The 24,429-nt window shown below is 39.4% G+C and overlaps 1 protein-coding gene across 1 annotated transcript in view; it reads right to left on the bottom strand.

The window, feature by feature from the left end:
• The window catches only part of CNTN1 (contactin 1), a 473,636-nt gene that overhangs the window by 135,945 nt on the left and 313,262 nt on the right, over nt 1-24,429 (bottom strand). The window contains exons 6-12 of the mRNA XM_090042334.1: nt 15,551-15,680; nt 13,568-13,740; nt 10,710-10,805; nt 8,658-8,864; nt 6,277-6,373; nt 5,918-6,099; nt 813-937 (exon numbers count right to left, since the gene is read on the bottom strand). Coding sequence (XP_089898460.1) covers nt 813-937; nt 5,918-6,099; nt 6,277-6,373; nt 8,658-8,864; nt 10,710-10,805; nt 13,568-13,740; nt 15,551-15,680 — 1,010 coding nt within the window. The remainder of the gene's footprint in view (nt 1-812; nt 938-5,917; nt 6,100-6,276; nt 6,374-8,657; nt 8,865-10,709; nt 10,806-13,567; nt 13,741-15,550; nt 15,681-24,429) is intronic.

Genomic DNA, 24,429 nt, shown 5'->3' with positions numbered 1-24,429 from the left:
AGATTGTCTGAAATTACTGTTATATTAAATTAGCCAATTGCCTATCAAAAATGCCTGCGCCTGGCTCTGCCCCACCCCACCCCACCCCACCCCGCAACTTTGGGGCCAGGCCTGCTCCCCCCCTTCCCCCTGGCTGCTTCAGGGCTGGGGCCAGGGCTGCCCTACCATGTGCTCCGTCGCCTACAACACCAGGGGTACATGGCCAGCGATACTGGCCCTGCCCACCTGTCTTCTCCATTTTCGTGGCCTGCAGGGATCAGGGGAAATGGGGCCAACACTGCTGGCCCTGCCCCACACCATCCACTCTATCACCACTTGCAGGGTCAGGGGGCTGGGGCCAGCAATGCTGGCCTTGCTGCGGGGGGTGCACTGCCACTTGCCCGTCTGCTCCATCACCTGCTGGGGAGGTGGGGGACAGAGTCCTAGGGGCAGGCTCAGTCCCCCTACCCTTGCCCCTGCTGCTTCAGGGCTGCTCCCCCATCCCTACTTGGGGGGCTGACGGGGACAGAGCCCAGCATCCAGCCCTGTGCCCCTGTTCCCCTTGTCCAGCCCCGCCCCCCAATTTGGGCCTGACCCTGTTTCCCTGCTCCCCCCGTTGCTTTGGGCCCAACCCCATCCCCCTGGCAGTTTGTGTGGCAGCACAAAGTGGGGGAAACGAGGTTGGGGCCACCACAGCAAGGTGGGGGACAGAGGGAGTGGCCCTGCATAACTTAGATCAATTCCGCCTTAAGCTTTTTGAACATCTGTCTGTAGCCCCAGTGTTCAACTAAACAATGAATACATATAAGAATAACATGTAAGAATACACCTACCGATAGTCCATTTTTCAACCACCTAATGGTTGGAATTGGTCTTCCTGCAGCTACACAAGGCCAATATAGGTCACTGCCTATATCTCTCTCTGTGTCATTGATATGCTCTACCCATTCTGGAGATGCTAAAAAACAAACACATTAGAATACCTTGTAAACATTAGATATATACATTAGATATATATAAGTATATATACAGTAAAAATGCATATCATCACCAAAAATAAATCATCACCATTTATTAGTATTTAGTTCTATTAATGTTTACTTACCCAATATTTTCCCCAAAATTAAGCAATAACACTAAGTCCTAAGAGCCAATATATACTGCCAAAACATAGTATGTGGACTTTTGCACAAACCAGTGCTGTGTCATATAGATAACCCTGAACTAGCTCTGAATGACAAACCCAGGTACTGAAAGCACTGCTTATTACATTGGGCAGAGTGCCATGCTAACGTAACTGAACTGCTTCTTCTATTTCAGCTAAACAGAAAAGTAGCATTGCTTTATATCATGCAGACAGCCTCTAGAAGGCCTTTCCTAACTCAAATTGAAGCACAAGGGCTCTTTATTTAAATCTCAGTCCTATAGGCTCTCATACATAAGCCATGATTACAGATCAGCAGTGCTTCATCTATCCAACTCCACAAGCCAGATGAGTGGTACAGGGCTGGTCCACAGGTACAATCCACTACACCAGATCCAGCTGCAAAGCAACCCCATGCATCAGTATGATATACTGCACAGAGCTACATCATCTGGGGTCCTCACAGGTCCAGAAATTTGGTGGTGGGGGAGAGGTGGCAATATTCATTGTCATGCTTCCTGCTGACCACACCTCTGTTGCCAAATTGCTAGACCTATGGGTTGATCTGATGTGACCCCACAGGCAAATTACATGGCTCTGCTTGTTAAATCTAGTCTGCAAGATGTCAGTTGAACACTATTATAAATTAATTGCAGTAGCTGTATACATCTCAGACAGTGCAGAAGAAAAAGGGGTACTTTACTCGTGCTGACCAACATTCTCACGCTGAAATTAAACTCTATGTATTCATCTGTACCAATCTGTTGTCATTTGTTTTCAATTGTAAGCTCTTTGGGGCAAGCACCATCTCTGTATTCTGTGTTCACACAGTGTCTGGCATAATGGTGGCCAGTTCCATAGTTTGGGCTCATTGGGCGCTGACAGAAGTGCCATTTGTCATGTGACCAGTCCCCTGAAAGTCTTCTACAGCTGTGACGTGACACACATGTATGGCTGCAGAGAGCTTTTAGAGTGGCTGATTGTGTGACAAATTAACCTACATCTAATGAGGGATCAGATGAAGACACTCCAAAGTGGAGCTCCTTGGGAATGTCTGTTTCTTAGGGTCAGTTTGGCACTGTGATCCAGTGCAGTCTGTGGGAAGTGAGGGGGTAGGGGAAAAGGAGGAGGAGGGAGCTGTGGGCTGGGGTTTGCCTGACCTGAGCTGGAGGTGGGGCAGAAGGATCAGACATTCCCCCACCTCATGGCCCCTGCCAGCCCCCTCCACCTCCAGCTCAAGTCAGGCAAACTCCAGCTTGCAGCTCCCTCCTCCTCCCTTCTCCCACTTTCCTTCCTGCAGATAGCACCAGGGCTGGGACCAAGGCTAGGGAAGAAAAGCTACAGGCAGGATCCTCTGCTGGATTGGCCCTAAAAAGTGGAGCTCAATCCCCTCCTCCCACCCCAACAGATGAATGTCTGTTGAGTTGGGAGGGGTTGCTCTAACTCAAGTCGCTATATAAAGCACCATAACTTAGAGCTTTATGCAAAGCACCATGAGTAAGAGCGGGGACCTGCATGTCTATCAGTGCCTCTAGATGTTACGGTGGTAAGAATAGCAGCAGCAATGCAGTCTTTAAAAAAAAGCTAACATTTCCAATAATCCTTGTATACTGGTGGCCACACTTTGTTTCAAATGGAATTCTAAAATTTTACTCTTGCAGAAAAGGAAAGCCTGGCATGTTCTCTTTGTCCCAGGGGCCATAAAGAAGGAAACATTTTGGTTTTAGTTCCTCCATGTTCTCCTTCTACATCCTTTCTAATTTGGGACTGAACAGGTCAGTCTTCCACCACTGACTATCTCCTGCCTGCCCTATGGGTTCTTTTTCTCTTTTGTTGGTTTGAAACTGTTTCAGGAAGCTGTGCAAACCTGTTTGCTGAAAGAAATACAAAATTGATGGTAGTCTTTTTGTGAGGGAAAAAAGAGAAGGGATAAACAATTATTACCTTCATTTGGTCTAGCTGCTTCCTGCCACATTATTCCTTAGCAGAAGCTCTTTCTTTTAAACTTCCCATTTATTTTATATGTACTGGTGTTTTATAGCTCTTGTTTTGAATATAGTGGTGTTTATAACGCTCACCTTTTCCTACACTCTTTAAGATGAATTGAAAGTTCATGGAGAAGAAAAGGGCTTTGTGTTTTATTTGTTATCGCTCTTCATAGCAGACTATCATTTGCTGTAATTATACAGAACATAAAACTATACATAATTTAGATTCTGTATAGAAGTAAAAGTCTAGATATAGTATTACAGCCCAAGATTATGTATCTTTGTCATGTCATATGCACACTTTCACATGCAGCGTGCATACAAGTTTCATTAGTATTGAAGTTATCCACTTTTTCATAAACTACAAACACTGGAACAAGCCAACTACAGCAGTATGTGAAATTAAAAGTGATGGTATAAATTATGTCACAAACCCAGACAACTGAGAATTATTCTCAAATACAAACAAAGATTTATGTGGACCTTTGAGAAAGGTATGTTCAAAATACAGTGAAATTAGCAATCTATAATATATGCAAAGAACTAAAATAATGGACTTGGTTTAAACCAATTAAAGGATTTCAGCTACATTCTGCTTTCTTTTTCTTTATCTCATCATTATTTATATATTATTTCACACTGCTGAGTCGTGTCCTATGCAGAAACTACTAAGTGCAGTATGAGGGCTTTCTTCATCTCTGTTTCAAGAGCACTGTAAACTTTCAGCTTCCCAGTTCTACCTTGCTTTTTCATGTTTTTTTCTGTTGGATGCATGCATACACTTCCACTGCTGCTTCTTTCTAGCCTTGCTTGAGTGCACATCTACATAACTGTAGCTCCTGTACAAAAACGCAGGTTCACAATATCCTGTATCAAACTATTTATATTTCATACATTATCTACACTGGCAAATGTCTCTGAAAAAAAGACCTTTACATGAACTTCTAGAATCAGAGCACATTTAAACTAGAGGCCAAGGCATTTTGGAGAAGTGATGATAAAAAAACATTCTTTGCATTAAAGGTCAAATAGAATACTACTTTAAAATGACTAATATTTGGGAACATTTAAATATTTTAGTCACGTTGCATATCTGACCAATTTCTACAGAAAGGTAACTGTTTAATTTCAATCTTCATTTTTAAGAGTATACCCGTGATTCACTGAAAAGTTTGACAATATACCAGAGAAATCTCACTAAGAATGTGTTCTGTCATATTTTTGATAGACTTGTTTTCTTATAGGACTTTTTCTCTGTTACTATGAATGAATGCACACAATTTTATTAGAAGTATGAACAACAAGAACTAATTTCAGTAGCAAGCTATGCTCTACTTTTCAAGAAATGCTATAATGAAGGTTTCTTTATATAGGTAGTTATATAGAGGCCAAGGCATCAAGAACAGGGAATCTTCTAAGTTAGAGAGCCAGCAATTAATATAAAGCAAGGATTAAGTTAGTGATTAGGTACAAATTACAATAACAGTCACAGAACGTTTGGTATTACCATACAGGCCTCATAACTGTAAAATATTTTTATGGGGCAAAATGGGAAATGGAAGTAACAAATCATGACTGCCCAAGAGCTTAAAATAATACCAGTCACCTTAACAAGATGATTAGTCTAGATTAATTACACATATTAACTATGTAATGGCATAATAAGGTGATATAAATAAACAATATGAAGTTAGAGATAACAAGGAATGAACTAAACATTGTATATTACTGAGGTTTTCACACAAGATATCTGGAATCGAGAAAATATTGTAAAACTATGTAAAAAGCACCCACAAATTTTGCTTACACTAACTGATGCAGGTCAAATTAATTAGCATCATTCACCTATAACAAACAGATATGACCTCCTTAACACAGGGAGACAAGTTATAATAGGGATCATTAACTGCCTCAGAGAATGATACACCTCAGAGAATGGTCTTGTGTACTAAGCAGATAAGGAGAGGTTTGTCACTATTCGGGACAAGAAAAATTTAATGATGGAACATTACAAAAGAGAAAAAAATTGTTGGAAGACAGCAAACATGACTGGGATCTGGGATCTTTGGTTTTTTACAAAATAAAGTAATTTGATTAAAACAGAAAAAAAGACATTTACATTTTCATTAAAGTGAAGCACAAAAAGCTCAAAAGAATAATTAACCTTTTCTCTAAATTAGCTGAATAAGCAGCAAAGCTAAGGTAAGGTAGATATTAAAAAAAAATCTTGATGACAATTTTTCAAAAGCGTATTTGGATATGGATATATAACATATTTTTGTATAGAGAGACTCTCTCTTGACAGCTCCCACTCCTGCCATTCCAGGTGCCCTTCCATGTGTTTTGTGTATATGTGTATATGCATTTATACATACAGGAGGGGAAGGAGGGGGAGAGAGAGAGATCTGTAAGTACAAAGGAAGAGTAATAGAGAGTCAAAACAGCCAAACAGTGAAGAAACACGGAAACATATTGCCCTCTTTTTCTTCCTGGCAATTTAACTGTTCTACAACAAAATTAATTAGTTTCCATTGTGTATTGCTTATGCTAATACTAATATTTGCACACTGTTGTCATGGAATACATATAGCTAACACAATGAACCAAATTGAGCATTTGTCCATTTAACAGATGATTTCGATGCTTGTCCTACAATGCATGAATTTTATTTTGTTTTATTGACTGAAACAGCAACGTGTCAAAGTGATGCAGTTATATAGCACTGACATCCAGGGTGAGAACACAGGTGCTTCACCAGATATGAAACTGTACCATAATTTGTGGAAAATCAAAATGTTCCATCTACCTTGAACATAAACTCGTGCTTGATGTTTATCTTTTCCTTTATAGTTTTCAGCTTCACATTCATAAATTCCTTCATCTTCATACTGAATATTGAAGATCTTGAGAACTGCACCAGACATGCTTATCTCCGCAGTGGCTGGCATGGGTTCAAGATACTTACTCCATCTGATTCCAGGAACAGGGCTTTGAAAAGATACAATACTACAAGTCAAGCATTTTTTAAGAATTGGCTGTTAATTTGTACAATGCAAAAACATATGTGCTGTTGAAATGTTTTTGTATTTAAAATCCTGAACTTACAGTCTCCGTGTTATACAAAACCAAGTACAGTAGTCTACAACAAATTAGAAATATACTTACTTCCCGAGTGCAAAACATTCCAGGGTCACATTTTGTCCAAGAAGGGCATATGTGTCCTTGAACTTGACCTTGATATCAGCAGGATAGACTTTAGCACCTATCATTAAAAGACACGATTATAACTTGCAAGTCCAAGACATAAATGAACACAGCTATTTTAACTTCTACAGCTCAAAAAATTGTTTAAACTTCTAGAAATATTCTTTACATTATGTGATATCATGTCCATGTCCATAAAGTCTAATTTAGTTCTGATGTTTTGATAATAAAAGACCTACAACATAAAAAGATGTAAACTGCAAGTATAATGATACCAGTAAAAATGAGGGAGAAAAATACATGAACAGTCAAAGCCTAAACAGCTTATTTCTATAGTATCCCTAGACAAAGTGTGGATGGAATAATTTTTGTTATTGGAAAATTTAAGTTTACCCTCTTCTCTTTTGCAGGCATAAAGGGACCTGGAAGTTTTGTTGTATGAAGGTATAAAGAGTGGTGACATACCAAAAGTTGTGTGCGGATATCAAACCCTACCTACCAGTAAACTCAGCATTACGTGTTTCTCCTGTGTCATCAGATAAAGGATTCAGCCTGTGTAGTGGGTCAAGGAAGAGCTAAGGACAACATCGACAAGCAGCCACTAAGTTTCATTGGGTATTGTCCCTTGCAGAATGGAAAATCTAACAGACGCAAGGGCTGCTGAAGTCCTGAATTTACAGAGCAGTTCTGTTGTTCCATGGTATGAAGGATAGGGGAGGACCTTTCCTTTATCATGCCACTGCAGGGCCCAGAGTCTAGGTATTACTGAATATAAGCCACTTCTTGCTAATGTACATGTAATGTTATCACGTAGTTCTAATTTTTACATGTATAGGAAGTATGATCATAAAGATATACTACACAGTTTTTACCCCATTTTCTCTCAAGACAGAATTTCTAAGGCGATTCCTATGTTAAAATACCAAATCAAATACTTGATAAATTCAGACTCAAATATAAGCAGCAACATTTACTATATGAAAAATATGTATCCTTTGATACAACAGGCCCAATTTATACACATTAAATCATGCATGAATCAAATACAGCGCGGGATTCCAGTGACTGACATTCTAACATAGCAGGAAGGGTATGATTTACTCTATTTTTTGTTGTTGTTGTTTTTTTTTTGTTTTTTATAATATTTACAATTTGTTAAAGAAACAGCAGAGAAAAATCTAGTAACAAGGAAAAAAGGGAAAGCTAAAGGGACTGGCACAAAGCTGTAGAGTCTTTAATCGATTTCTGGTTTATCAACTACAGGTTTCCTTACTTTTCAAAAAGATCAGGATCAGTGGCCTGTGTCCCAACCTGTGTGGAAATGATGTGGATCATGGAAATGATGTGGCCTGTTGTTTGTTGAATGCTTACAGAATATCTCTGAAGTAACCTTTGGTGCCTGCCACTTTAAGGGCAGGAGCAGGCAGCTGCCAGATGAGTGTGGCCATTTTCAGACATAGGCCAGAGAGGCAGCAGTCTGTGTTGAGCACCCAAGGAGGCAAGATTGGGCTAAGATCCTCCTGGAAAACCTTGGAGGTAAGGGTGAGGCTATGGGGAAGGAGGAGGCCTCACTAGTCCTGGATGTGACCTGAAACTGTTCCGTGCCAGGGAAGGGTGGCCTGATGGGGCTCCTAGTGGCGTGGGAGCCCCAAGAGACGCCAGGCCAGTTACCTCCCCAGTGAAAGGCAAGGAGGGGCACCTCATAAACCCAGCCCCCACACTCCAGTGGGTAACCCAGCAAGGAGGTCAGCAGGACCAAAGGGGGTCCAGAGTAGAGCAACATGCCCAGAGCAAATGAGGGACTAGGCACCCAAAGTTTGGGAAAGGGCATGAAGCCTAGCAAGGAGCATGGAGCCTAGTGAAAGGCAAGGGGCCTGGAGGCTAGGAGCCCCAACTGTGTGTGTGGGGCAAGGAGCCCAGTACGAGCAAGGGGCACGGAGCCCAATGAGAGAGGCCGGAGTTAGGTGCCAGGATATGATAACATCTTGGATGTCATCTGTGAGGCATGGGCCATGGTGTAGGAACAGAACAGAGCCATGGATAGCACCTCCTGGCATTGGGGCACAGAATGGGCAGCCTCCTGCATTTACCACCAGTTTATTGTAATAGCAAAGTTGTGGCAGGTGCCACCGGGCAGACTGCCCTATGTAGACAGGTGGGTGGGCTGACTTGAGACCCGACCCTGAAAGCGTCTCCTGCCACATAACCATTCCAGAATGCTGTTTTATTGACATAGCACATAACTCTTCTCACAAAGCTAAAAGTAGTTTAATAAACAGGAAAAATTAAAATATAAATAGTTAGGATAATTTAGGTACACAAATCTTACAATAAATACCTACCATCTGATTGGGGAATAAGTGGAATGAATTTGCTGAATACACTCTTTGTGATTGAAGGACTGGATACAAAACATGAATAATTGCCTCTATCTGATGCTTCTACATTTGCAATATAGAGATTGCCATTAATCTGTGACACAAATCGTCGTTTGTCCATAGTAATGAATACAGGAAACTCATTCAGAAGCCAGCGATAACTGAGATCATCTGGAGGAAAATATTTTCTCATTAATACTAAAATAAACAATCGTTATATCAGCTACTTGTACAAAATCAAGCCACCATATGTTTTTGGTATCACCTCTGTTCAGATAATTGTCTGTTCTTAAGCAAAATATGCAATATTACTGATGAAATAAATAATGTTAATGCATAGAAGCTTATTTGAAACCAAGGTAACCCACCAGTTTATTAACTGATTTAGTTCTCTTTGGTATGTAGATTAGTTTTATTGAAGAGTTACATAACACATAAATACACACATCTCTAAGTGGCAAATTAGATGATCAAAACCAGAGAGGAACAAAATGCATTTGCTGGTTCCTTTACAAAGTCAACTGTAATTCTGGAAAACCAAAACAGGGAAACCAAAATAATCATGTAGGAGTTAATCTGTGCCTTATTATGGATACGGTGTCGTTAAAAAGTTTTAAATGCGTATACCTCACACCTTGCCTGCTGAGGCTGGTGCAGCATGCAGCCAAGAATGCAATATTCATGGGACCAAAAGAGAAGCAGCAAAGGGGGGCACAGCTCTGTGCCTCAGTGAGGAGGGCTCACCCCTGGATAACGGAATGAAAAGGGAAAAAGTCTGGGGTCCTGGTTCCTGCACCCAATATGTTAATTAATTTTAGTATACATATGTAATTGCACTTGATTTATTGTTCATCTCAAATCGTTATATTATAATTGAATAGCTTAAAATAAAGAAAAAATTACCAGAAAACTAGCAGTGGATTGTGTATAAAGATTCATAGATTAATGGAGTTGGAAGGGACATCAGGAGGTCATCAAACCTAAGAGTCAGGGCAGGAACATCCCAGCCTTCCAACTGTTTCTTCAACCTTCATTTAAATTTCCCATGTTCTAATTTAAGACCATGATTTCTTGTCCTGTCTAATACAGCCACAGAGAACTCTCTACTGCCACCCTTATGTAACAACCTTTTTGTATTTGAAGACTGTTATCAAATTCCCCTTCAGACTTCAATTCTCCAGATTAAATAAACCCAGTCTTCCAAACATGCCTCATATGTCATGTTTTCTAGACCTTTTATTATTGCCCTTCAATAAACTTTTTGACAATATTCCACATAAACAAAGGAGAAGAATCGTTTTCCATGACTTGTACACAACACCCCTGTTAATATGTCCCACTATTCTATTGGCTATTTTGTACATGCTTAACTCATATTCAGTTTGACATCCACCATAATCCCAGGGTATGTTCCTGCATTATTGTACCCTAGCCAGTCATTCCCTAGTCTGTATGTGTGCATTGTTCCATCCCAAGCCCAGTATTTTGCATTTGTCTATACTGATTTTCATCTAATTTCTTTCAGACCATACTTTGGGCTATACTTTTCTTCATTCTAGGCTATACGTATGGGAAAGTTTCTTCTTACAATAGGCTATTCATCTAAAAATATACTGGCTCCTTACTCTCAACATAAGTAGGGATTTTTTTTAATTTACTATTTTATTTAATATTTGATGTCCATTCTCCATATATCCAGGAAGCAAAGAAGACCATTAGTTTGGCAAAATGATATAATTGTAATGAATATAGTAAAAGGAACCAGACATCTTTGCTCAAAAACTTAAAGGATCAAGCTGTTCTTCACTAGATTTAAAATATCCAATGACGTAATTGTTTTGTGCCTTTCTTCCTGCATACTTAATTGAATCTACATTGTAGAGGCCACCAGTACCTTTATCCCATTTTTAGACTAATGTAAAAAAAATAAATACATTTTAAAAAATCAGGAAAACAAACATCTTTCCTTTTCAATTTTAGAAATACTGAAAATAGAGACTTTTTAGATGCAATTACCTGGGTAATGGTAAGGAGGCTCACAAAGAAGCACTACTCCAACACCCTCCCGCACTTTAACTTCATAGCGTTCCTCAGGGGGAAAAGGATCAAGGTCTAGCAAAAAAAAGAGAAAATATAGATTTTTCAGTGTATTCAAATTATCTACTTTTTAGATATAAAATATATAGACCCTTCAGAGATGAACATAGAAATGCAACAATCTTTGATACTTTAAATGTAGGATGGTTTGTTTGTCTTAAATCTGGTATCATTAACTGGAGTGTCTCTGAGTGTATGGCCTCTCTTCAGAGCTGTGGGACAGCTGCCAGCTGAAAAGATAGCTTGCATCAGCTTTGAGTGCTCATCCTAGAACCTTGCTCAGGTACTGTCTCAGGAAAGTGGGCCAGCATGGTCCACTCTCAGTATTTGGGCTGATCTCAAGTGGTTTTCTCTGCTTAACTGCCAGTTGTTTGTGCACCAAAGTGAGAGTGAGTGGGCATGACTTATTTTGTTGGCAACAGACCCAGAGTTGTGAGTAAAGCCATATAAACATGGCCTAACTGTTCTACTCCTCAGTATCAGAAAAAAGTAATGCAGACTTTTGCTTCTAATGAGTAGCGTTTAGAGCAGGAACCTGAGAAGGGGAAGGGTAAAATCTTTCTATCTGTACAAACATTGCATCTCTGCAGTAATGCAGGCTGCTCAAGAACTGCTGGACTGCAAGGTAGTCTAACCATGTCTTATATACCAGAAGCTCTGAGATGGCTCAGTGGGTGCCTCAGTGGTGGTAGGAGTCCTCAAATATCTTGTTTAACCAGCTTTGTGATCCCGTTCCTTCACTAGAGCAATGGGTGATACACCACAGACTGCTGACCACCTCCTCATGTATGCAGTGCAGCACACCTGCGTACCCAGGATGAGGCCCTGGCGAGTGTCAACAATAAGGCAGTCGTGTGGCTCCGCCACATTAACGATATGTAGAGAGGGAAAGGAAGTATATGAGAAAAAAGATGATGGCAACCATGCTAAACCAACAGAGATGTACATTATATTGAATGTGATCATTTGGTTTGTTTATTTTTTAAAGTGGACAACTACCCTTCTTTTATCATAGACAGTTATCGTTTCTGTCTGAAATTAGACGGTAAGTAGTTTGGGATAAGATCTATTCCTTTCTAAGTGTTTGCATGATAGGAAGTGCAAAGTGTGTGTGGGAAAAATGAATGGGTCTGCTAAAGGCTGCAGACAACAGCCGAAAATTCAGAACTATGCAGAATCCTTATCACAGAAATCACCAAAGCTAAATTAATTCAGATTATTTAAACTCTTTCGCTGGTCTACAGCTGTCTTTCCCTTTTACTGATTTCCTAAGAGAGCTAAAATCGTGTCTCTCTAAGATCTAACCAAAACTTAAGTTCATAAGTAATCAAGCAGAAACAACAAAAGCTAATTGGGACAAAGGAGCATATGCATCTATACAGCAAGATATTAAGTAGGAAATATAGTTAATTTGCCATTTTAATTGAAAGGCAAAGTAAAACAAATACAGTAGACCAGTAGAAGAATGTAAAAGTATTTAATTTCCCAAAAAAGAGAAATAATGGGATGAAGACTGAAACTTTTGATGCATTTTTAGCCAGAAACAGGCTGTGTGGTACTATGTACGATAAAAATGACACATGTAAAGGATTCTCTAAAGAGAGCTGTAACAGCCCCATGCCTCACTCCCCTATGGCAGTGCAGATGGCTGGATCACACATGTAAGCCGGCACTGTGCCAACCAGAAGTGTGCTCCCAATTGGTCCAGAGCCCCAAAGCAATGGGCCAAAAGCATGCCAGAGGCAGAGGGGATTGGCAGCAAGGGGACTGGAAGCAGTCAAGGGTACACTGGTTACGAGGTGCAACACTCAGGATGGAAAATATACTGTCGAACATTTTTATTAGAAGTATGGACACAAATATTAAAAGTAATATTTGCATCCACATTCACATGAAAATCTATGAGCCAGATAGATTCTCATAGATCTATCTGAGATCAAATCTATATCAAATCTATATCAAATCTATGAGCCAGTTACAACCTCTGACTTTCCTTTTAAAGGTCTGGTCTGCAGCATAACATTTACTATTAAAAACATGGCAAAGAAAAATTGACTTTCAACTTTTTATCTTATATGGTAGAGATAAAATGCCACCAATGCAAGTGACTATTGTGAGGCCAGCAGAATGCTGAAGTAGCCCATAAACTCCAACGTGGAGACTAGGTACAGGGCCTTTATTTCTAGATGATTTCTGTACCAGGATATTATTTAAAAATGAAACACTTTTCCAGGAAAATACCACTGTAGAAGGAGATTTTTTTAAACTACCACTCTTCTCCAGATGATTAAAGCCTAGCTCTTAACTTTATCTGGATACTGTATAGCCATTATCTACCTCAGAGCACCAAATAAGCTCTTTAATCTAGGTTAGCACCTGAAGAGATCTCTTTAATACATACCAACACACCTTCCATCTTGAAGAACTCTAAGCCTGTTTAGAAATAATAGCAACTGACCATCATGTGGACCTGTCATTATCTCTGAAAACTTCCCTATGGACTCCATAGCCACTTAATAATTTAGGATGCTATTCTCCAAAGGTTGTGAGGATTCATTCTCTCTGACTAAGCATACCCATTTAAAGTTACTGAGATGGTTCCAATATGAAAAGAAGAAGAAGGAGCACAAGCTTCTTTTTTTTGCTGATGTCTGTAAATTAAGGCATTTCATTCTTATAGCAGTGAATAGACGACGTTACAGAAATAGTACTGAAACTGTGATAATGTAATTCTAACCAGAATGGGTTTATGTATTCTGAAGTTAACAACAGCTTACATCCAAAACTTAGAGTAGCTTCACTACTTCTGACTGTTCCAAACATATTTGTTGCTATACAAACATATTTTCCAGCATCCTTTGATTTTTCTGGGTTATTGATAACAAGTCTGCCTCCCACCATGCTGTAGCGTTCCTTTGTGAAGTCAACATCCCAGTTGTTTATTTTCCACCTGTTAAAATAAGAAGAAAATTGAAAAGTTTACTGTTTGAAATATGATATTCCATACAGATCACTCGTAAGTAGCTATGAATTGCAAACAACTATGACATACTTTAGAACATACAAAATGCCATACTAGGTCAGACCAATGGTTCTTTTAGCCCAGTGTCAGAGATGAATGCTATGAGAGCACTGAATCAGGTATAGCTGGAGTGATCTATTCCCAGTTCATTACCCTCTGGTATCCATCATCACTGATTTACTTGCATGTGTAATGGCCAAAGAAAGTTGTTATTTTATTCATTTCCAGAAAAGGCTTTCAATAAGATTTTCCCATCTGCTCTGTGTATGTAGAGACGGAGGAAGGCAGTCTAGGCCTAAGTTGTAATAATATTTTCTGTATAAATCCCACTGAAAACAGTGACAGGCGAGCTATATTATTGTCTTTCCTTATAAAACAATCTTGTTGAGGACTCCTCCTCTAACTGCTGGAAAGATGGCAGGGGACACTATATGAGACTGGATAGATGGATGGATAGATGGCTAGGTCAGATTTTGTATTTCAGGAACTGAGGTGGAATGACTGTTTTATTTAATAAAATACTATCCCAACAGAATAGGAACATAGTCAGCCAAAATTATTCACAATATAACTACATGCAACTTCACTTGATTTACACAATTGTATGAACATTAAGCAGAATTACTGTATCCACCAGGGGGAGCCCATAACCTTACTTGAATGTAATACATATGTGTAGTGAATAACCATAGAAATATAATTCAAAATTAATATAATAGGCATGAACTTAAATGTATGCACACCATTTCATACCAAGAACTGAAAATATAAAACATTTTTTTGAAACTCACACTGCAAACTTGACATTTTTGCATTTGTGTCAAAATGGCTTATTGAAATATTTATGCTAAATGCAATATTTCCTTGGGAGCTGAAGTTAATTATGTATTTCAATTTGATAGAGACAGAGAGAATACAGAAAAAGGTTTTAACAAAATTACATAACAATCTGAATAAGCCTTAATAATTCAAAAGAGGAGACTTTTCTAAGATACTACAAACCCTTTAATGTTCCTAGAATCTTAAAAGGTATGATTTCATTGCTATTAGAAAACCCACATGTATACATTAGTAATAAATTATAATATCTATCTATCTATAAAATATCAAACAAATGGGCATCAGTGGGGAATCAGAAACAAAAAACAGGATTTTGTTCTTCTAAATTTGCAAGTTTGAGGTCAGCATGTCAGCAGAGAGTCCTGCTTCCCTGATCCAGCTTGATTTTCTTCCTGTGGGAGCATGATATAATTTATGCTAATTTGTAAAATAAGGTTACCCTATCTACCTATATATACACACCTACACACACCTACACACACACACACACACACATCACCCAAAAGATCTAACATCTCAATGGAGTCATCAAAACTGAGCATAGGAATTAACATGTGATCTTAATAATTTAAATGTCTTCTCTTCTCAGGCAATCCATTTTCAGCTTCAGAGTGCCACTTCTGTCGTGCATATGTGTCTCTCCTACAATTTCAGGGTTAGCACACAGCTATGGGATGTGGGAGGCCCAAGGTCAAATCTCTGACTCTGTGTTATTTACAGTAATCTGGGAGAAAAAAACTGTGCTGTGAATCAGGCATACCTTGTAAATCAACCTCGCTCTTCATAATCCTAAACCACTGACCCAACTGCCAGGTAATCATAACTACCTGACTACCAGGTGAATTATACTGGAGATGTATGCTCAGCTCTGCAACTCAAACAAAAGTTAAAAGTTTACTTGTAAGTAGGAAAGGGGATTGCTCTGGCTCGGCAGTTCATTGATACTTGTCCATCTGATGATTCCTCCGGGTAGATCGTATCAATAGGCTGCTCTTCAAAAACAGGTCCATAGCCTTTATTTCCTTCCTCTGAAATAAAGTTAATAATCTGATTACTTCATGTGTTAAGGTAAATCTACTACCAATGTACCCAATTCACATCCTTTTTAAAGCACCGTGCTTGTGGATGATATTGTACCATTAACCTTGCAAAATAAGGCTCTACTCTGCTTCAACAAAATTAACCCAGAACTACTGACTTTCTACCACCACTCTCTTGGCTTCATTCCAGGAGTCTCTCTTGAGGAAAGAAGGCAATTTAAACATCATTCCCATTCACACCTTGACCTCACTGCTGATACTACCAGCCATACTGACAATTAAGGCCCAGACTAGTGGAGGTATATGTGATTTGGACATCTATCTATCTATTATGAATGCACATGAGACTAATTCATGTAGCACATGCCTACAGACTCGCATCAAATGGGGCCATATACAAGGCCCTGAGCTAAAATCGACTAGTTCTCTATCTTATCTCTACTGACCACCAAACGCTGCATAAGTTCAGAATAAATCTTTAGTGTAGCACGTAAATAAAGAACAAATATTAAAGGGAATTCTGATGACCCTTATTAAGCTTCTCATTCTATATAGGCTCTATGAAAAAGAAAAAATGTTGTGAATTTGATGTAAGATGCTGTAGCCAAAGGTAAACATTATTTATTCAGTTAAATCCCTGCAAAATTATGGTTTAAAAAAAAAACCCTTAAAATTGCAGTCAAGCACTAAAAGGTTAGGAAATGCCAAAAGTAATGTTCTCTCTGCAATAAAGGGCGCAAACAAGTATTCTCTGCACCTGGGATTGGCTTAGGTGACTTACTTTAATGTGCTGCCATTTGCTGCTTCCAGGAGCCATGCAGGGAAACCAGTGCAAGTAACTTGGGGTGGGAAAGGAGTGGGTGAAGTAGGGTAGACAAGGGGCTAGCAGGTCTGTGGGGGATTTGTTGGGTTGTGGCTGGGCTTTCCCAGCCCCAGGGCTGTGCTGTGAAGGGGTACAGACACTCACAAGTACAGGTTAACCCCTTCATAGACTGAGTGAACTCAATCTCAATCTAAATTAGTGCACCTACAAAGATAAACTAATTTATTTCATAGATTTCATAGACATTAGGGCTGGAAGGGACCTCAGGAGATCATTGAGTCCAGCCCCCTGCCCAAAGGGCAGGAAGTCAGCTGGGGTCATAGGATTCCAGCAAGATAAGCATCCAATTTACTCTTGAATTTAGATTGGGTACACCATTTTTGGGCCGTTTCAGTCCTCTATATGCCTGCAGATTGGGCATTTAGATCTACCTAACGAGGGCTAGGTTAGGTCAGTCTAAATGGAATGCCTATATGTACCCAAATTCAATGTTTTTAAAGTACACTGGGGGGAATCCCCCAGAGGGAGTACTAACAGCAAAGAGAAACTATCTCTGCTCTCAGATCCAGTATTGGTGCTACAGAGGTGGGAGTCACGTAGAAGCTTTGGGTATGGCCCTAACCCTGGGAGGGGTTGCAGCCTGCCCCCTCACCTCCCTCATGTACAATTCTAAGATGAGGGGCTTTCTTCCCATGTTAAATGTGGAGGGACCTCATCTTAGATTCAAGTAAATATGATACTTTCCCTAATCTGTTTCTCAGAAATGTCTGAACTATTTTAGCTATAGCCTTCCCAAAATGCAAGGAGCTTAGAATGGGAAGTGTTGGACATCACCCAGAAATTCCTACAGTGTGGTGTTAAAAACCTATATGTTCCTATTAACAACCTGTACATTGTCCTTGCCAGAGATAAATGTACTTGAATCAAAGTGGGCTTTTTGCAATAATTCCTTAAAAATTGTGCCGTTTGATTACAATACACATATTTGAGATGAATGTTGGGCAGGCTTTATGAAATCTAAATGAGAAAACAGAACATTAAATTCATAGATAAATTCATGCAATCTATTTTTATATTTCTGTCATCATTTACTGATTAAAACTGCATTTCATAAAATAATAATAAATTTCAACAATTGCACAGGAAGTTTTTTTTCCTTGTACACAATTATTTTCATTACAGCACTATCAGGAAAGCAGGCTGAGCAAATGGAATAAACAGCCTGACCCTGCTCAGTTTGGAGATTTTCATTGTTTCCATAGGGAGTAGATTTGAGTCCAAAGCAGCTGTATGCTGTGGCTTTGCCAGGTGAATTAATTTCTAAAAACACTTAAGTAATGACAGGATAAACCTGTCACAGAAGCAGATGATGATAACTGGAAGAATGAGCAGAGTAGCTTAAGAACTGTTTCATTTCACTGTAATTTTATAAATACTATTCATAATTCACATATTTTTAAATCACAGTCACTACAACATCATAGACTATAAGCTCTTTCTGGTATGGCATGTATTTGTACAGAGCCTAGAATAATTAGATTACAAAGGTGAGCGAGGTTTCTGCACACTTCTGTAATATGAATATGAAAAAATAACCTTTGGCAACAAAAACTCAAACATGCAGCACACAATGGCTGACCTACTGTTCTTACCTTGGGATTATGATGTTACAACTCATTCAGGCATTTCATGACATTTTCTTCTAATGCCAACAGCACTCATGATTCTACCATGGTGATGATTATACCATAGTGAGTAACAGCTTTGTGAGCCTGTCAGTGTCAACCTTACTATGTAATGACAATTCTGCTGCTGATGTCAAGGTCAGCAGGGTCAAAACAACGGGCTCCAGGTCAAGAACAGCAAATAAAATGGACCTTTCATTCTCCACCACACGTTATGTATGGATCAGTATGTAAGCGGCATAAAGAACGTGCCAATATGATGAGGCCATGGTAGGGACCGGAGGACTGAGCCTAATATTACGCTAATGTTGCCCCATAGCAGGTAGTGGGAATGAATTTGGGTCTCAAGCATTTTATTATTTCATCATGCAACCCTGTCCATAGCTCTGAGAAATAAAAAGGTTAAGCCCCGTCTACACTACAGCTCTCAATATTGCTACTCATAAGGGAGCTGTACTAGTGATATTATGGTCCCATTTTTGCCAATATAAACATAATAGAGATTAAAGGAGTGCTGGACTCTAGAACTAGAGCACTGAAGACCTAATATATGGGAGGAAGGGATGAGAAATAAGGGAGGTTAATTACATGTCCGTGTTTTTATGACTTTGACTCAAGGCCAAGATAAACCTAGTTAAGCAAAATCACTTAATTAGTATTCTGCTTAATAAACTCTAAATGAGTTATTTTTAGAATAAAATAAGTATTTACTTTAATAATCCATTTGATAAAGGGGCAACTAAGATGATTTGAAATATGACCAAAACTTTGCCACAGAGGTCTATTCAACCACTTACCCAATAAGCCTAGACTAAATGTCATACCAAAATGAGCACTGATATTTAAACTAGATTCCAATTTCATGCTTTGCTCTCATGATAATCTTTACTGTAATATAAAAGTATTTAGTAATGAAGGATATTTCTTTCAGAAAATGCAGTAAGAATATTATGAAAAGGTACATTAATTTAAACATTGGGTACTAAATATCTTAAGTAGCAAAAAAGAACAGCTATGGATCACATACTGGTAATTTACCTAAGAAATCTACAAATCACTTTTATCTCTCAACTCCTCTGAAGATGTAGAACCCCCAGAATCTCTTTATGTGAGGCTGTGGCAGGGTGTTATGTGGGTTTTACTGGAGTCCACTGGAGTAGAGGTAAAGTAAATACGTAGTTCAGAGATTTCTAAAATTCCTCACAAGTAATAAAATGAGAAATGCTCAAAAATGTGCTTGGTGAGTTGTGACACCATCAACACCATTCATACTGGACCATTATAAGGAAGGGAAAACAAATGTGGTATTTTTGAGTTTTCTGTAAGTGAAGAAAGTTATATTACAATTTATAGTAAATTTTACCTCTTAGTCCTACTACCTGAGGCATCTGAACTGATTTCTAATGAGAGCTGGAATTCTCAGGGGTGTAAATATCAATGGGAATTGTGTGCCCAAATGATCTAGGTGCAATTGAAAATCTCATCTGATATATTTTTATTAGTGCTACTTGAACATCAATTTAGCACACGTCCATTACATACACACTTTCACAACATGAAATCTGTGAGAGATTATAAAACATGACATCAAACACATTTAGGAAAAAAGAAAAGACTTTGAAAGACTAAAAAGATGTCTGTAAATAACAATCAGAAGCCACCCAAGGCAGTAATTTTCAAGTCATGTCATGATATTTGTCAGAAGTATGAAAAAGCAGTGGTAATCAAAAGGCTTAATCAGTACATACTAACTCTGAATATTTACTTCACATCCTATTCATACAGAGAAGCTGAATATGTCTTACAAAAAATAATTAGTTCAAGCAACTATTGACTTTGCTGAGGATTTCAAGTACAATAGAAGATAAATTCTAAATATTGATATTATTGTGCATTCTGAAATTTCAGATGTCCTATAATCTGTACCAGACCATGAGCCGAATGCTTTATTAATGTAAATGGCAAATGTTATACATTAACAGGGAATGGTCCTCTATTTTGATAACCGATTCTCAAGTACGCTAGCACCCCCTTTGAATTACTCAGGAAAAGTGGATGACACTCAAATGGTAAAATCAAACCACAAATCATTTATTGAGAATTCCCCTAGCTCAGAGACTCCTACTGGTGAATTAAAGCAGTGCTTTGCTGCAACTGGACTTTGAGCTTCTGCAGACCCCATCTTTGAATATTTGGGACATTTGCCAGGGGGTTGCTGGTCTACATTCCCATATCAGTTCTCCACAGGCACCGAATACACTGAAGACTTTACATCAGTAGTGTAAATTTTAAGGTGTCCCACAAAAGCAATGAGGCTGGCCCTCAGAATCAGAAAGCTGGAACCAACTCCCTGATCCATAGTTTACCTCATCCTATGATACCAACCAGACTTTTGCTGGAGGAAAGTCTCTACCCCAGAGACAGGCAGTTACACTGAAAGATTCTTGTATGCTATGCACTACTGTGTGGTGAGCATGTATCACTTTAAATTACTTTTAAAGGCTGATCACCAGATAATGGATTTGTAGTTCCAAGTTTTCTCTTATGCTTTTATTAGCAGTAAGCTGAGCAGGTACTGTTTAGCCTTTTCAGGAGAACCACCACTATAGCAATAATTTCAAGTAAAAATATTTTTTAAAAGACATGTACGTATTTTTTACTATTTTTATTTTTATTCCCAGTGTTCTTGCCATTGCTTGTTATGCTGGGGAGGGGTAAGAGAAAATCTCTTTAATTCACTATTTAATTACATCATTCCTGCTCTCACTAATACTCATGACCATTTCTGTATTTAGAGGTTTGGACCCAAATCAATCCCAGCTGTAATTTCATTAACTTTCATTTATTACGCTGGGCATGACTTTGGCTTACTCATAAATAGTCATGGAGTCTAACTTGATGCATCTCCTTTGAATCTGCAATTAATTCAGTAGGGTACTACTGGCATTATTATTACTAGGGCAATATTTGCCTGTTATATGCAACTGATAAAAAGACACCCCTGAAACAAAGATTGCAGATGCTGGGTTGATTCTTTGTTTCTTCTAGTTAAAGAAACAGAATGAATGCAGTATGTGTGGTTGACTGTGAAGGATGCTGAACAGGAGAGTCTAGTGAAATCACTGTATATTAATGAGGTTTTAAATTACATTGTTTACCAATTAACAATAAACCTTATAGTTCTTTATTCAAAAGCACATTAACAAATCATTGTTACTGCTACTAGTTACTGTTACTAGGCTGGTTCCAACAGTATTTTAAATTTACTCAAGTGTAAATTTAGAGAAACTCCAAGGATTTCGACAATCTGGACATCTATCAGTGAAGAATTCATCAGAGACTACCTAATTTCATGTCCAGTAAACCAAAAAATTGGCATCATATGGCAACAAATTTTGACCTATAGAAATCTAGGCTGCATGTGAATCAGAGCTATAAAGATATAAAGGGCTGCTGACTTGAACAAATGACTCCTAATTAATTATCATCACATATAGATGTTAAACACAAACAATCTGTCCTTATCCAAAGAGAAAATTGCCCTGTATTGATATTTGGCAAATCTGCTCTGTCCATTTCAAACAGAAAAACATGCAGACATTGATTGCATTAGCATTTATTGTTATACCTCATTTCATATTGTATATTCTTCCCAATATGAACCGATGCAAACTGAATTTCAAAAGGCAGTAGATGAAATACTGCATTACAGAATAATAGTCTCATGCTGTTCTCAGCAGGATACCAACTGTGTCAAACTTTGTAATTTCTCCTGAAGTATGTTGTTATAATAACAGAATTCATCTTTGAAAATTTGCCTTTTGCCTATGTACAACTTACTTCCAACAGCTGAGATCATGCCTGTATATTCCACTTAGAGGGGGGCTGAGCACCCCAGAGACTGCACTACAGTATTTATGAGGTGCTATTTATACCAACAACTGATTCAAAGAGCAAGACCACAGCACTGCTTTCTCTCTGACCACCCTGTAGCATCATGTACCTCCTGTAAAGTAGGAAAGGGGAGATTTCTGAGACCCTGGGATATAAGTGAGATGGAAGGTTCTTAGCTCCTTGTCTGCAACACACACCGGTGAAGGCAACAAGTAGAACTTGGTCCTTATGCAGGGGTGTTTTGAATTAAGCATTGCCATGTTTCTTCCCTTAAGCAAGCCAAGGAACAGCAGAGAGGAAAAACAATGTCAACACAGATATTTCCATACTGCAGCATCAAACCACAGGTTTATATTGTTCAGTCTGCTTCTCCGCCAGGAGCCAGCACTAAGTTTCAGAGGAAAGTGCAAGACTCCTGCAGAAGGCAGATGTGGGATAACCATTTCATTTCTCAAGATTAGGTTCCACCCTGACCTCTGTTAAATTAAAACTGCCTTAAAGCCAGGCTCCATGAGGCTTAATTAGCCCTTCCACACATTTCTCATCATTACTGTGTATGGTAACTCTGGATATTGATGATATCTAACTTTCGGGAATCTTGCTAAATTCTTGGCCTGCACAACTTCTTGTAGCAGCAAGGTCCACATTTAATTATACACAGTGGGCACATCTACATGTGTGCTTTACTACAGTGTTGCCTAATTAGTTCCTTAGTAAAGCATCACTATCTACACAAATGCCCATATTAGGGCACATCAGATTAATTCAATCTGCTGTAAAATAATACTGGTAGGGAGAGCAGTATTTTATGGCAGAGTACTCACCTGTGGTGAAACAATCGTTTAAACATTGAGCCGAGCGTACAATGTGCCCAGTCAGCCCAGGCAGCAAGGGGCCAAACCCCTGTTTGCTGCCTAACCACAGGGCTCTGTACACTGGGTCACTCTTGTGCCCCAGCCAGCCCCTCTGCCACCTGTCACAACCTCCCCGCTGGGTCCCATGCCAGCCTGGGGCTGCTCTGCCCAGGCACAGCATGCTGCGGTCCTGGGCACATGTGAAGTCACTGCACCCAGGAGCAGTTGACTCTGGCGCAAAGTGTGCCAGAGCTTATCACATCACCTTAATGGCACGTGTAGATACGTCCAGTGTGAACACCTATTCCCTCTTGGACGGTTTGACTGAGTATCTTTCTAGTCTGAGTATCCTTCTAGTCTCATTAAATGACCCCTTGTTACTCAGGAGAACAGAAGATTCAGATATTTAATGCTGAGCATTCACTATTTATATGCTTTTATTGTATTCCCTCCTACCTGTCTTCTAAGTTAAACAGCCTGTCCTTTTAATTTCCCCTTCATACGGGACTCTTCTGCATCCAGTTGCCCTTTTCTGAACTTTTTCAGTTCAGCCATGTCTTATCTGAGATTGGCTGATCACTACCAATGTTCCCTCTAAGGTTTAGTGGTACTCCTGGTTTGGCGTACCACTGAGTACACGGGTATCTCAGTGTGCCCGCCCCTCCCCGCTCTTGCAGCAGCTTGTCGCCATTTGGGGCAGGTGGCAAGCAGCCAGATGCAAAGCCAGTGGCAACAGCAAGGGAAGCATTGGCACCCCCTTGCTACGGCACTGGGCGTCCCACCCCCAGGCCAACACCCAGGGGCCATGGCCACCTACCGCCCTTCCATTGGTACACTACTGTCTGTGCAGCATTAAAATATTATTGCATGGCATGATTTTTTATTGTGTGCTGCTGCACACATGCACAGGTTAGAGGGTATGCTAATCACTACTATGCAGAATATTCTACATGTTTCCACACCATTGATTTAAAATAAAGGTGTTATATTTTCTGTATTAGTTTTCCTTCTTCATGAATCCTAGCATATTTACTTTTCTGATTAAGTCTGCACATTGAACAGAGGTCTTCATTAAGCTGTCTATAAAAATGGCCAGGTTCCTCCTGCTCGGTTGACATAGCAAGGCACATGAGTAGTTTAAGTTTCCCCTCCTATGTGTATTACTTTTCCTTTACTGATACTAAATTTCACTTGTAATTACTTGCCCTCTGATTTAGCTTGTTTAGGTCTCTGAAGTTCCTAAAGCAGGAATTGACAAACCTATGGACTGCAGGCTGGAGCCAGACATTTGATCTGGCCTATGGACTTGAGGCTTCAACAGCTGTTTTGGCCCAGTTTGGGTCAAAAGCAGGTAGGCAGATACAAAGAGGGAAGATGGTAGGACCCAGACACCATTGATACCGCTTTTTTCATGGCAGCACAGGGAAAGCATCTGCAGCCAGTGCTCTCCCCCAGTGGCAGGGGACTTTGGCAACAGTTGC

The sequence above is a fragment of the Crocodylus siamensis genome, chromosome 4, assembly GCF_052110815.1.
Source record: "Crocodylus siamensis isolate JL-2025a chromosome 4, ASM5211081v1, whole genome shotgun sequence".
Lineage (NCBI taxonomy): Eukaryota > Metazoa > Chordata > Crocodylia > Crocodylidae > Crocodylus > Crocodylus siamensis.
Note: the sequence above shows the minus strand (reverse complement) of the source record. Positions and strands in the feature narration are given on the sequence as shown.